Here is a 12,500-nt window from a genome sequence, read left to right as displayed (position 1 = left end):
GTAATTATCACACCTTCACACTCATAAGGTGTGTAATTACACACGGTATGTTTTTCCTTACACAAATAGGTGTGTTTGCTTGAACCGTGAGATAAAACAATGAAAGGTGTGTCACCACTACACACCTTAATGTGTTAGGGAACTTACTAGGTGTGTTATAAAACAAACCTTATTTTAGGGTAAACTCTAAATTGTTCAAATTGCATAGTGCTCTCAAGAAAAAAAAAATTGATTAGACATAGTTCAGGTGGGCTGCAAGAACTAAAGCCTTCACTAATGAAATTTAATCTTTCTGCACTCGTTGTAACTCTTTTTATTGAATAGTTTATATGGTTGAACAATCGATCCTCGCTCTACCCCAGAATCATTGACTTTAACCTCAGATTTTGTCATTTAAATGTTCTAGGGACTCTAGGGCCAGGAAGAAAAAATGAAAATTCTCCCCCAGGTTGTTTGGGTGACCAGATATTCCGAATTCTCTTGGGTCTATGTCGTTGGCGCTGGAGGTCAGAATTTCTGAATCCTTTCCTGTGTTCATGGGGGGATCAGAAATTCTCAGTGAATCCTCTCCCGTTTTCTAGTGGAAAAACTCTCGAGACACGAAATTCAGAAGATCATTTGGCTTCTCATGCGTGGCTCAGACATGGAGTTCAGGGAAAGAATAGGGAGTTGCTTAGTATTTTGTGTTTCCTTGCAAACAGAGAAACTTTCCCTGCGAATTTTAGCAAAATTTTAAGATTCAGAGTAAACTACAAAAACCCTGGTTGGAATTAAGTGGTGATTTTGAATTTCCGTGGAAGCTCCCATTTCATTTTCTGCCAATTCTACACTCATTTCCGACGAAACTTTAAGACCTGTAAAATAAAAAAGGCTGTTTTCCGAGACACTGGTTTTCATTTTACAACGAGGAAAAAGTAGCCATTTTCGAGGTGATTCTCAGTATTTTTTTTCCTAAATTGGAATACCACATTGTATTTTGGAACGCGTTACTGTTTGTACACGAATATTCACTGGACTGTATTTTATTTGGGCCTAGTAGACTCGATTCTCCGAAGATTACAACTTCGACAGGCTTAACGTTCCCGAAGACTAACAGTATTCCTTGACTATATACATCCGAAATGACCCAATAGTTCCTTAATATATTAAAAATCATACCGGTAATGGTTTTAACCTACATTTTAATTGCGCGAAACTAAAGAAGGCGAACACAGAAATTATTCGAAAACAGTTGGTACACTGGAACTAAAGAGAGGAATAAAACTCCAACCCAGATAGCTCGGCTGCGCCTCGGGTTTGCATAACTGTCTAGAATTCTCCCAACTCCCCCGAGTGTTTAGATGAACCTATTTGAAACACGGAAAACGTCCTCGATTGCTCAAATGATCCAGGATATGAACAATGGATGAAATCAGTGATCCGAAAATCAATCAATCAATCGATGACAAGTGGTCGATTGATATTGATATTCGATAACCAATAGATGCCAAAGAAATTTGTGGTTTTCATCTATTATCGCTTATCGATACCAATCGATCAATTAATGGAGGGTGTAAACTGCAGGTTGCAGGTTGCAGGTTAGAGTTGTAGGTCACTGTTTCACCAAAGCTGAAACAACCCAAAACTTTACCAATGCTAACATTAGGCCTAAAAAAAACAATGTTAGCTTAAGGTTAGCATTTTTGTAAAGGTTTGGGTTGTTTCAGTTATAGTAAAACAATGACCTGCAACCTGCAATTTACACCCTCCGGATCAATTAATTTAACCCTTTTACTCCCAATAGTGCCACTTATAGATTTTACTCTGTCTAACGCCAGACAATTTTACTCGTCAATGGGGAACCCCACGGGGCTGAAAGGGTTAACAACAGCTAGATTCACTCAAAAACTATGTCCCCATTAACCCTTTCACTCCCAAGAGTGTCACTTATAGATTTTACCCTGTCTAACGCCAGACGATTTTACTCGTCAGTGAGAAACCCCACGGGGCTGAAAGGGTTAACTGACATCAATTGTCATAGCTTGTCATCAATTGGCAATGCGGATTGTTCTCGAGAAGTCTTACGTTCCTCCGGTAACCCAGGCTATTTACTATAACACTAAACGCTGCACTAAAATATTATTAGCATAAGGGTAATATATCGTCTTGGTGCGATGTATAAACGGGTTGAAAAAATAAAAAAAAAGAAATGCACAGCATCTTACAACGAAACAAACAAAAGGAACGAGGTACGGTTATCGATCGCTATAACGAGGTGTGTAGCGGGTCTTGTTGACTTGTGGAAAGCAAACAAACAATCGGGTGAACAGCTTCAACTTATCTCAAACATTCAAACTAATGCACGTACGTGAGATGCTTTGAGTCTTTTATTGCCAATCGAAGGCAATCGATGATTCGCGGCCACGTTTATGTGATTATCGATTGGCCAATGCGAATCGATGTAAATTAACTAACAGGAGATCTATTGGTATCGATTGATCGATTGATTTTCCGATCATCGATTTCATCGATTGTTCACGTCCTGATGATCATGGACTGGTCTTCCCGGAATGTACCGCAGTTTCCTTTTTTTCTTTTTGCTACGAATAACACAGTTGCCTCCAGCATCATCAGAATACCAGCTCTAACTTTTGAAACGAGGTTTTGTCTTGCATTATGCAAAACCGTGAAGAATTCCATCGTTTCGGGGGGAGTTTAAAGTGAGCAAATGCTACTGTATGAGGAGACGAGTGTTTTGCCGTACCGCTGGAAGGAAGAACTAACTGAAGCAGTCATAACCATAAAATTAACAATGCTGTGGACTTTTTAGGTTTACGTAACCTCTTAATGCAACGGATATAGACGGGAAAGAACAACCATCCACGGCATCTTCTCAGATTGAAAATCTTTCTCCTTATGTGGCTAGTTGGGCCAAAGTTGTTTCTCATTAGCACCCTTGATATTAAATGCCAAGTTCTTCAGTCTCCATTTTACCACTTTTTCTGCACGATGATGCTAAAAGATTGCCTTTAGCATTATTATGCAGAAAAGGTCTGTTAGGACACTCAAATTTAAAAAAATACCTTTAACAAATAGCATGATTTTGAGGATAAATTTAATTCTTCTGATATTTCGCGGTTAGTTTTCATCAGCAAGTGAATTGTTGCTACATTGTTACCAAGTTTGCGTATATACAATTGACTGGAGGTAGAAGCAATAAATACAAGTGTTTTAGGAGTATTGTCAGTTAATAACTCACAGCTCTGTCGTGGTTGTTGGAATGTTGTTCAACAGATGAGCTGAATATTTCCCTGTGCAGCGAAAGATGTTCTCAAATTGAAACCACCAAGATGTAGTGCCGCGGCAGTCACACAAATTCACACAAACGCGAAAATCTGTGAAAGATAATCAAAGCTTTGTGAAATAGTAAAGAAATAGCCCAGCCTTTATGGGATTTGATTTAAATTTCACACTTCGGAAAATATAGTTTATGCATTAAAGACTTGAGTCGACTCAAACCAGTTTCAACACTTTCAAGAGACCTTGTTATTAGAAGGATTGACACTACAACACTTTATCACGTAACACCAATGTTATGATACCATGTGAAACATCATTTATTGCTAAACAAGATACAGTCATTTTTGTGACGTAAGAAGTTATTATGACAACAGGAAATCCTCGCAAGAACATCCTATATTTTGGCTTTAGTTGCTCATATCTGAAAAACGAACTCGGTGACCCCAACTTTTTATAGCACAAAAGTGATTAGCAGGCCAAGATAAAACTCTCTGCAAAATTTTAAAAAATTCTGTGGACCGGATTTAGAGCTACCTTAAATTTTCAATTATTGAAGGTGGCTCTGAATTCCGCTCCACAGAATTTTTTAAACTTTGCAGAACGTTTTATTGTGGCATGCTGATTACATTTCAGAAATAAAAAATGGGGGTTACTGAAGTCGTTTTTGAAATATGAGCAACTAAAGCCAAAATATGGGGTGTTTTTGCTGGGATTTGCTGTTGCCACGGTAACGTTTTACGTCACAAAAATGACCGAATCTTTTTCAGCAATAATTGGTGTTTGACATGGTACCATAACATTGCTGTTAAGTGATAAAGTGCTGTAGTGTCAATCATTCTGATAAGAAAGTTTCTTTCAAGTGTTAAAACTGGTTTGAGCCACCTTAAGTGGCCAAATTACTTTATAAGATTATATTCTGGGGAGGTTTTTGGTTTATTTTATGTTTGGGCGCTCTTGTCTCAAAAGAAAATGAGCTGTAATTCGTACGTGTGCGAATGAAGCATCTGATTATAAACAAGTGGAAATCGGAATAAAACAAAGTTTACTAACGACAAAAGAGGATTCACTTCCACTCGGAAGAAAATGGTTTGCGTAGAGCTGTAAACGACTGATTAGGGGTAATAATGTTATGAAAAATTTATATTAGACTTGGAAATTAATTCATCGCTTTATTGCTACAACTTTGTTTCGTGTGATGATGAAGTAACCACATTTGGAGGGAAATAAAGTCAGTATAATCTCACCTATAAGAGAAACGTAAAACGTCTTTGATTCGGTGCCAACTTCATTGGTAGCGACGCAACTATAGTTACCATCATGGTTGAGTTTGCTCCACACTATTCCCTTCCCAGAAGCCAAGGTTGTAGTTGAGTTCATCAATGATATGTTGATCGGTGGCGTCCCTTCAGACGAGCACCACACATAATGCTCCGAGACTGTTCGAACCATTCGTAAAGGAATTATTACCCTTGGTTTAGCTGCAATGAAAGACGATGTACAAATTTTAGCCATCAGTTAACTACAGCACATTGTAAACGAAACTCAGAACCTTCAAAATAGTTACTTTGCTATAAGACCATCTCCAGAATTCTTACACGTTTTTACACTGTGACGAAGAAAGTGTAACAGTCCCTATTCACTTTGTAAAATACTACTTTATTACTACCTAAATTTCATTTCAGCTCTTAACCACATGGAGTCACGGAAACGTTCCTGGCTTTCATAGCCGATCACAAGGGATACATGGGATGGTGATGTACTCTCGTTTTCTGTTACTTTGCCAAAGTGGGTTTGGAAACCAATTCAGTTCGCAAAAATTAAATGCAACAAGGGATGAATTTGTTTGAAGATGCTATAGAAAAGAAAACAAGTTAAAAACTTTTGAAAAGTGCCTAGATTGATGTAAAATAATGTCATTTTAACTTGAATGTTCCTCACAAAAAGGCACCAAAAAGGGTTACAATGTTTCCAGCCACAGGTCCAAGACTTTAATCCAACGGTGCCAATAATCGACCAACTTCGTTGGAAAACGAATTTCCCATATCTGAATATGTCATCATAGTTTGTTTTTCATATCCCAGTCAAATTTGCGAGTCCAGCGGACAGAGTAGTACTCTTCTGTTGAGACAAACCTTTGTGATGCCCAACATTTGCTTTTGGTTGGCTCTGCGGTGAACAGGAAAGCTTTTAGATTTGAATTTAAGGGTAAGACCATGATGAAAATGATACGTTCTCAGTACAACTGTGATATTAATGAGGAATTGTTTTTGGAATTACCTCTTCTTGCTCTAGAAGTATAAACTGCTTTAAAGCTTGCAACGCCAGTTGCAACAACCAACATGTAGCGTCCACTCGATTGTATGGAGAAATGACTCTTGTTTTCAGTGAAGTGCCCAAGCAACGTTTGAGACTCGTTCCTTCCATCATAGACTTTTACCGAACTGATGTTCGAGCCAGGTTGGTTCACGATATTAAGGGTAGTAAAGTTTAAACGTATATTGTGATGAGATGGTACTGCGATATGCCAGATGCAAGTATTTTCTATGACGAATGAGGAACTCAAATTGATTGCACCACTTGAGCCAATGACGATGAAGGAGCATGGTTCGGCTGAAGCTACCCCTGTAAATATACAGGAAAATCACAAATGTCACCTAAATTTTAAGGCTTTCACGTGTGTGTCTTGTGCGTTTTCTCCCTTACTAATACAATAGAGATTTACACTGCTTACACTAATGATATATCATATGGAAAGCACCATATATTATATGCAATTGTTTACAATAACGCGCGTAAAATACTCAATAAAACGTCATTTCATAAAACGCTTCCCGCAACAAGCAGTAAAAACACCTTTATGTTATGGAGTCCTTATGGATTAATATTAGTGTCTGTCATTTTGTTCACAGCCATGAACTTTTATATTGAATTATCTTTCGACGTCAAGAAATTTTGATTTGGCACCTAATACACTGATACATCACTGGCATGCCAAAACAAAGAATGCTCAAGACCATCAAGGAAAGAAATACAATGCAAAACGAGCTAAACAAACGAGCAAAGAAATCAGAAATCAGGGTGGAATGAAAACGAGTAGAATGCTGTGGCCAATGCGAACCTCTACCTGATTGGAATTGGTTGAGCAAGTTTGTTTAGGCACTGTCTGCTCACTTGTGCTTTGATATCTGACTTAATTTTGAGGGAGGTGGCTCCTTAGATTTTAGCTTGAAAACTGGCGCAGCCTGTTTTCAAACCATTGGGGCGGTCCAAGACCGGGAAGGGGGGAGGGGGTGGGGCATGCGACAAGAGATGTCTGTATTAAGTCTAGAGGCTCTAAACGATGATCTGGCACTTATAAGAGCAAACCAAAGTTACTTTTGGCGAGGGGGGAGGGTAGCCTGAGTTAGATTTTAGTGAGTTGGCATTTGACTTTGTCAATCATAGTCAGTATTTATGTGACAAAGCTTTGCAGAAATCGAATGCCTACAACTTTGAAATGAACCAGAACCCATTTTTTTTTATAGGACTTAATTAGTGCAAGTCAGAAAATATCTTAGTTTGACCCTTAAGGTCCCAGGGGTCCCCTATGCATGGACCAAAAAAATATAGTCCGCCGTTAAACATGAGCGAAATCTATACGTGGCATCATAGCTGGAATCATAGCTATGAAAAGCAAGAATTTTGTTCTGCATCTGAAAGTGCTGAGTAATTGTTCCAGCAGAGCTTTCCAAACATGTTTGGAACTTACAAGACGCAAAGAAACCGTTTCAAATTAAATGGAAAATTCTTTAAAAATGTAGACCCTACAGCAACATTAGCAAGAAATAGTCTGTGTCTGAATGAAACGTTGATAATCATATGTAAGAAAAAACTATCAAGCCTTAACACAAGAAACGAATTAGCAAGTTCATGCCCCCACAGAAACCGATATGTACTCCGGAACTTTAGAGTAACGTAAATTTAAAATACCGACGTATAATCCCCCTATATCATGTTTTGTTACCTAGCAGCTCCTTAAATGTAACGCATTTACTATAGCAACCATTCAAATTTCCGTATTTAACTGCCAGCGTTCCAATTTCTACAGTTCAGTCGTTAAAATTGCCTGATGAGTGTGTTACTTGTATCATACGAAACAGTTCTGTAGCATTAAAACGATGATTACTAATGTGAAGTCATATTTTTTTTTTTCCCTTGGGTTGCACGTGATGTCACAAAAAAATAAAATACAAAACTTAAGAGCCTTTTGAGGTTTTAAAAATATATCTGTTTGCATGTTTTCAGCTTGGTACCGTGCTTCATTCCGAAAATAGAGCAGTTTGAATTTCAGAGTTTTTCACAGTGCGTGACGTGTTAACGGCTTTCGAAAAACATGCCAGAAACATCTATTTCCCTCGTTTTTTTGTGACCTAAACAGCCAATATACTAGGAGACGTGTCTATACGAATGTTTGGTGGCTCATTATGCAGCAGAAAGTGTTAAAGACAGCCAAACTAAATTCCAGATGTTTCTACAGATTTCCGGCCGCCATGTTGGTGTATTTCAGCAGTACACCAACATGGCGCCTCCATACTAAACTCTACAAATTTGAGTGATAAATTTCGCCGAATAAGTCAAGTACAGAATATCGCACAGCCCTGAGAATTGGACCCGTTGTTTATTTATTCCTCTTCTATAACATTTCCATTTCTTGATTCAATTTCTTAAGTGGTAAGCGATTTATGTTTTCACTTGAGTGACGTGCGACCCAAGAACACATTTCGCCAAATCCATTTGTGATCCTCCTGGGCAGCAGAGATGCGCTGTTGGCTCGAGAGACCCTCTTCTTCTTCTTCTTCCTCTTCTTCTCTTTCTTCCGCCTGTGAATCGTCGTTCCTGTCGATCCAGTGTCATCTAGTTGTCCTGGGATAACCACGTAAAATCCCATTTGTTATCTAGATTGGCCATGCAATCAGCATGGTTGCCCTCATAGTGTAGTCATGGGGACGTGGGTTCAAATCCCGTTCAGGGCATAAAAGTTTTTCTCCCAATGAAAATGTCATCCAGGAGTTGTCGGTCCTTTGTCCCTTCAAACTTCATTAATTAACTACATTTCGCCGAGGCTTGGACTGTGAATCCATTTGTGATCCTCCTAGGGGGAGAGATGCGCTGTTGGCTCGAGAGACCCTCTTAAAGTGCCCCTAACCCCAAAAATTTTTTTTCGCTAAAATGAATCTTTGCACCTGTTCGAAACGCATTGCGGCCATTTTTCTAACAAATCCTGCCATTTTATAGGCTTGCGAAAATCCCATAGGCAGCCCAAGTTCGCGTCACTAGAGAGCGTGTAATAATTAATTACTAGTGGGAAGATGACCTTTGAGTGCAAAGAGGTCGTTCATCGTTTAATTACTACAGCTCTGTTTCGTATGGCCAAAATATGACCACACTCATCAGGTAATATCAACGATTGACCGTTAAATGGGCCATTTCCGAGTTGCTGTTAGTCTCGGTTTCGAAGTGAGTCTTGCAGCTCAACTATTGTAAGGGAAATGGGTTTGATTTGCATAAGAATACGCAACTCATTTCCATTTGAATGGTTGTGCACCAGGATTCGCTTTGAAACTGAGGCATGCAGCAACTCGGAAATGGGCTATTACAGAAACTGGCAATAAGTATATACTTAAATTGTCCTTAGGAGTTAAGATGGACATCCCATGACTGACCAAGCAAAGTAAGGATTAATTTTGTAATTAATTCGATAAATAAGTGAAAACAAAGTAAAAAGGCCTTTTACTTACTCCACAAACTACACATCCAAAATATGATGGCTGCAAGATGCTCAATGGTTTCCATTCTTGACTGTACTTCAATAAGCATTTAAATCACCAAGCATTTTAATTTATCAGCAGGGAACTGCAAAGGAGTGAGAAAACCATGGCAATGTTGAAATTTTGTCTAATTTACCAAACGTTTCTGCTGGGCTGTAAAATAACATCTTTATTGCCTCCTACAGGCAGTAAATATTCAAAATTTGCAAAAACGGAGAGAATAATTTCTCTAAGCTACAACGAACGCACGCCCTCACGTGATGAATGATTAATGAAACAAGGAATTTCTGTTCAAAATTTAAGGCCAACAATAATTCAACCAATGACCAGGGACACCCAGCGATAATCTGTGTTTGGGGAAATATGTGTTCGGAAGAGTCAAACTGTTCTTAGAATTTCGGTTCTTTGTTGCTAAACAGCTATAGATTTCTTTTCTAAAACACCACCTAAAAGATTCACAACTAGGGAAAAGTATAGTCTCTTACGTTTTAGGAGGGATTATTATTATTTTTATTTCATTTTTTTTTTGCAATTTTGCAATGTATGGCACTTAAAAAGGTCACCTAGCAGTTTCGGATTAGGGACGGACCATTAGAAAAGTTATGGGGGGGGGGGGGGGGGGAATTTTCGAGCCGCAGGAATTTTTTTTCTTTAATGTTTTCCGTGAATGAATATTTTTTTTTGTCAAGATGCTGTGAACGAATATTTTTTTTCCTTGAAGTAACACTAAACTAAAAACATATTAAATCATTCAGTTGTTCACTTAACCAAGGGCATAATTTAAATATAAGCTACCTGGGCACGTATGCGAAAGTAAATTGATACATATTCTAAGGTACAGTTCACAATAGCCTTTTATACACAAGGTATATTGTACGTGCATTGGTACTGCGCAGGTTCATATTGCATTGCTGAAATTTTACATGTAAACAGCATTATAAATAAGGCATTCTAAAAGAGTGTACAGTTGACTCTCTCTTAACGGACACCTCTATAAGACGGACACCTACAGTTGGTCCCTGCCTTTCTTTACTCCTTTTATTTGACTATTTATAAGATGGACATCTCTCAAAGATGGACACTTAGTACCGGCCCCAAAAGTAGAGACGACCATAAAGAACGCCAAAAATGGAAAAGTAATCAGAGAAGGTAATGGAGTATAAACCATTTTTATTATTTCAAACCATCTTTATATTAAGAAGAGCTTGCTATGAAAGTTACTGTTATTATTTTTTAGTATAATTCAATATATATAAACAAGATTCAACAATCACAAGCTTTCTTTTTAGGGACTTAGAGCACTCACATGACTCGGTGTTTTCTCGGAACCTTGAAAGGGAAAACGACACCACATTTGACATAAAGTGGTGTGTCATCAAGAGGGTGACTGCCTACAGAGGAAATCCTTTATAATATATATAAAAGCTGAATGGTATGCTCTTCTGAGGAAATGTTGCTTGGCCCCCCACTGTGTTTTTCTGCTCAACAAAAGATCTGAGCTGAACAAAATGTTTTCATGAAAACAAGTTCTTCGCCACCAATTATAGAACACACTGCTTCGACTTGCCTTAAATTTCAAATGTCCAAATTTAAGCTGAAATCTATTAACGTATAATGATCACTTTATACTGATGTGCATATCTAAAAGCATTCTTGTTTTTTTGCATCACACATAAATATTTCAATTTCTTACAATTTGTAATTTTTGGTGTATGATGCTTGTGATGAAGACCGGTGAAATCAGCTATTAAAATGTAGGTGACAGACAAAAAAACTAACATTGTTTTAAAGTAAAGAGTATCAACATTGTTTTTAAATATTTATTTTGCCCGCCTTTGAGAAATAAATTGAGTGATCTGCCTTGCTCAACCCTTTTTTAGGTTTAAAAGAGCAGAACAACTTCTACACAGAGTTGATGCCAAAGCTTCAATCTGTGTTAGAGGATGCCAAGGAATTCTTGCATCCATATGAAGCTATGGTTGACCAGTGCAGAGAAAAGTTGGGCAGCAGCACTGCTGATAAACTTTGTAAAAGGAAGAGAAGCAAAAATAAATTAAAGGAGGCAAGAAGAAAAGGTCAGAAAGCTGCAACATGTACCGAAACAATATTAAAATGTGGATGAGAAAGAAATTAATCCTAAAAGAGATATCAAGGAAGGAGGACAACGGGAAGATGAGGATGAGTGGACAGATTGTGATACAGTTTGAAGATATTAATTTTTGTTATTACTATGTTGATAAATCAGCAGGGGTATTTTGCAGAACACAGAACGTAGAACGCTAAATGATGGTCAGCAGTAAACAAAAGCTAACCATACTTCGAGTCAGTGCTTAACCCTAATCACTATAGTCATGTCTTAGCCCTAATCACTATTTTCAGTGCTATATACTGCTGACCATCATTCGGCGTTCTGCGTTCTGCATTCTGCGTTTAGTGTTTTGCATTCTGCAATATACCCCTACCATTGATAAATTATGATATATTCTTACCATATTGATACGTTAAAGTTTTTGTTTATAAAATACAAGTATGATGATGATATTGTTATTATCAAGAACCAGAATGGAAATTGTCTAAAAATGTATGGTAAAAATAGATAAATTTGACCAAATGTTAAAAGTCTTTAGGCTGCTTATCTGAAAAGAACATGTATCTTTGAGTTAGTTTCATTTATGTAAAAGGACCAGCAACAACTGTAAAAACAAAATCTAAGAAAATAGATTTTTTTATTATTTTTATTTTTATTTATCTGTTGCTTGTTAGAAGTACCAAGAAATAATATGTATTCTGGGTGTTTTCGATTTGTGGGGAGTAGTCTCATTATTGTTATCTATGGTATTTAAAAGAAATGTTTTGTTCCAGATATTAGATATATCACACAAAGTAAGGAAATGATAACCTTATATATTTAAAGTTATTTGATCATCATATCTGAAATTGCCAGCTATTAAAATATATGATAAGCTTACAAGCCTCAGATATATTTTTTTGTATCAGGTATGATTATTTTCAAGGCCAAAATTCAGCAGCAAGTTTATTCAAAGGGCCGATGTTTTGCACACAGTATGCTTTCCTGCCTGCCTTCTAAAGATTTGTGCAAAATGTGTGGAAGGCCAATGCAGGAATTTTTTTCCTGGTCTACTCAGCATGCATGAAATTTTTTTTCACTTAATTTGCCCTTGCATAAATTTTTTTTTTGTACTTCGCCCGCCCCCCCCCCCACCCCAATAACTTTTCTAATGGTCCGTCCCTTAGTAAATGCTCTGCGGGGAAGTTCTTAGTGGGTAAAGGTCAGCTAGCAGTTTCTGAAATGAATGAAATATCATTCCCTGAGATTTTCGGACACTTCAATTTTCGGCTAAGATATCCAAATAGATCGAATTCTTCTACATTACATTACAATAAGCATAGAAA

The 12,500-nt window shown here is 37.5% G+C and overlaps 1 protein-coding gene across 1 annotated transcript in view; it reads right to left on the bottom strand.

Moving 5' to 3' along the window:
- Positions 1 to 3,127: 3,127 nt before the first annotated feature.
- LOC138045943 (uncharacterized) overlaps positions 3,128 to 12,500 on the bottom strand; it is a 162,401-nt gene continuing 153,028 nt past the window's right edge. The window contains exons 3-6 of the mRNA XM_068892583.1: positions 9,057 to 9,171; positions 5,557 to 5,901; positions 4,524 to 4,757; positions 3,128 to 3,374 (exon numbers count right to left, since the gene is read on the bottom strand). Of these exons, the coding sequence (XP_068748684.1) occupies positions 3,235 to 3,374; positions 4,524 to 4,757; positions 5,557 to 5,901; positions 9,057 to 9,135 (798 nt within the window). The 5' untranslated portion in view covers positions 9,136 to 9,171 and the 3' untranslated portion in view covers positions 3,128 to 3,234. The remainder of the gene's footprint in view (positions 3,375 to 4,523; positions 4,758 to 5,556; positions 5,902 to 9,056; positions 9,172 to 12,500) is intronic.

The sequence above is a fragment of the Montipora capricornis genome, chromosome 4 (assembly GCF_036669925.1).
Source record: "Montipora capricornis isolate CH-2021 chromosome 4, ASM3666992v2, whole genome shotgun sequence".
Classification (NCBI taxonomy): domain Eukaryota; kingdom Metazoa; phylum Cnidaria; class Anthozoa; order Scleractinia; family Acroporidae; genus Montipora; species Montipora capricornis.
Note: the sequence above shows the minus strand (reverse complement) of the source record. Positions and strands in the feature narration are given on the sequence as shown.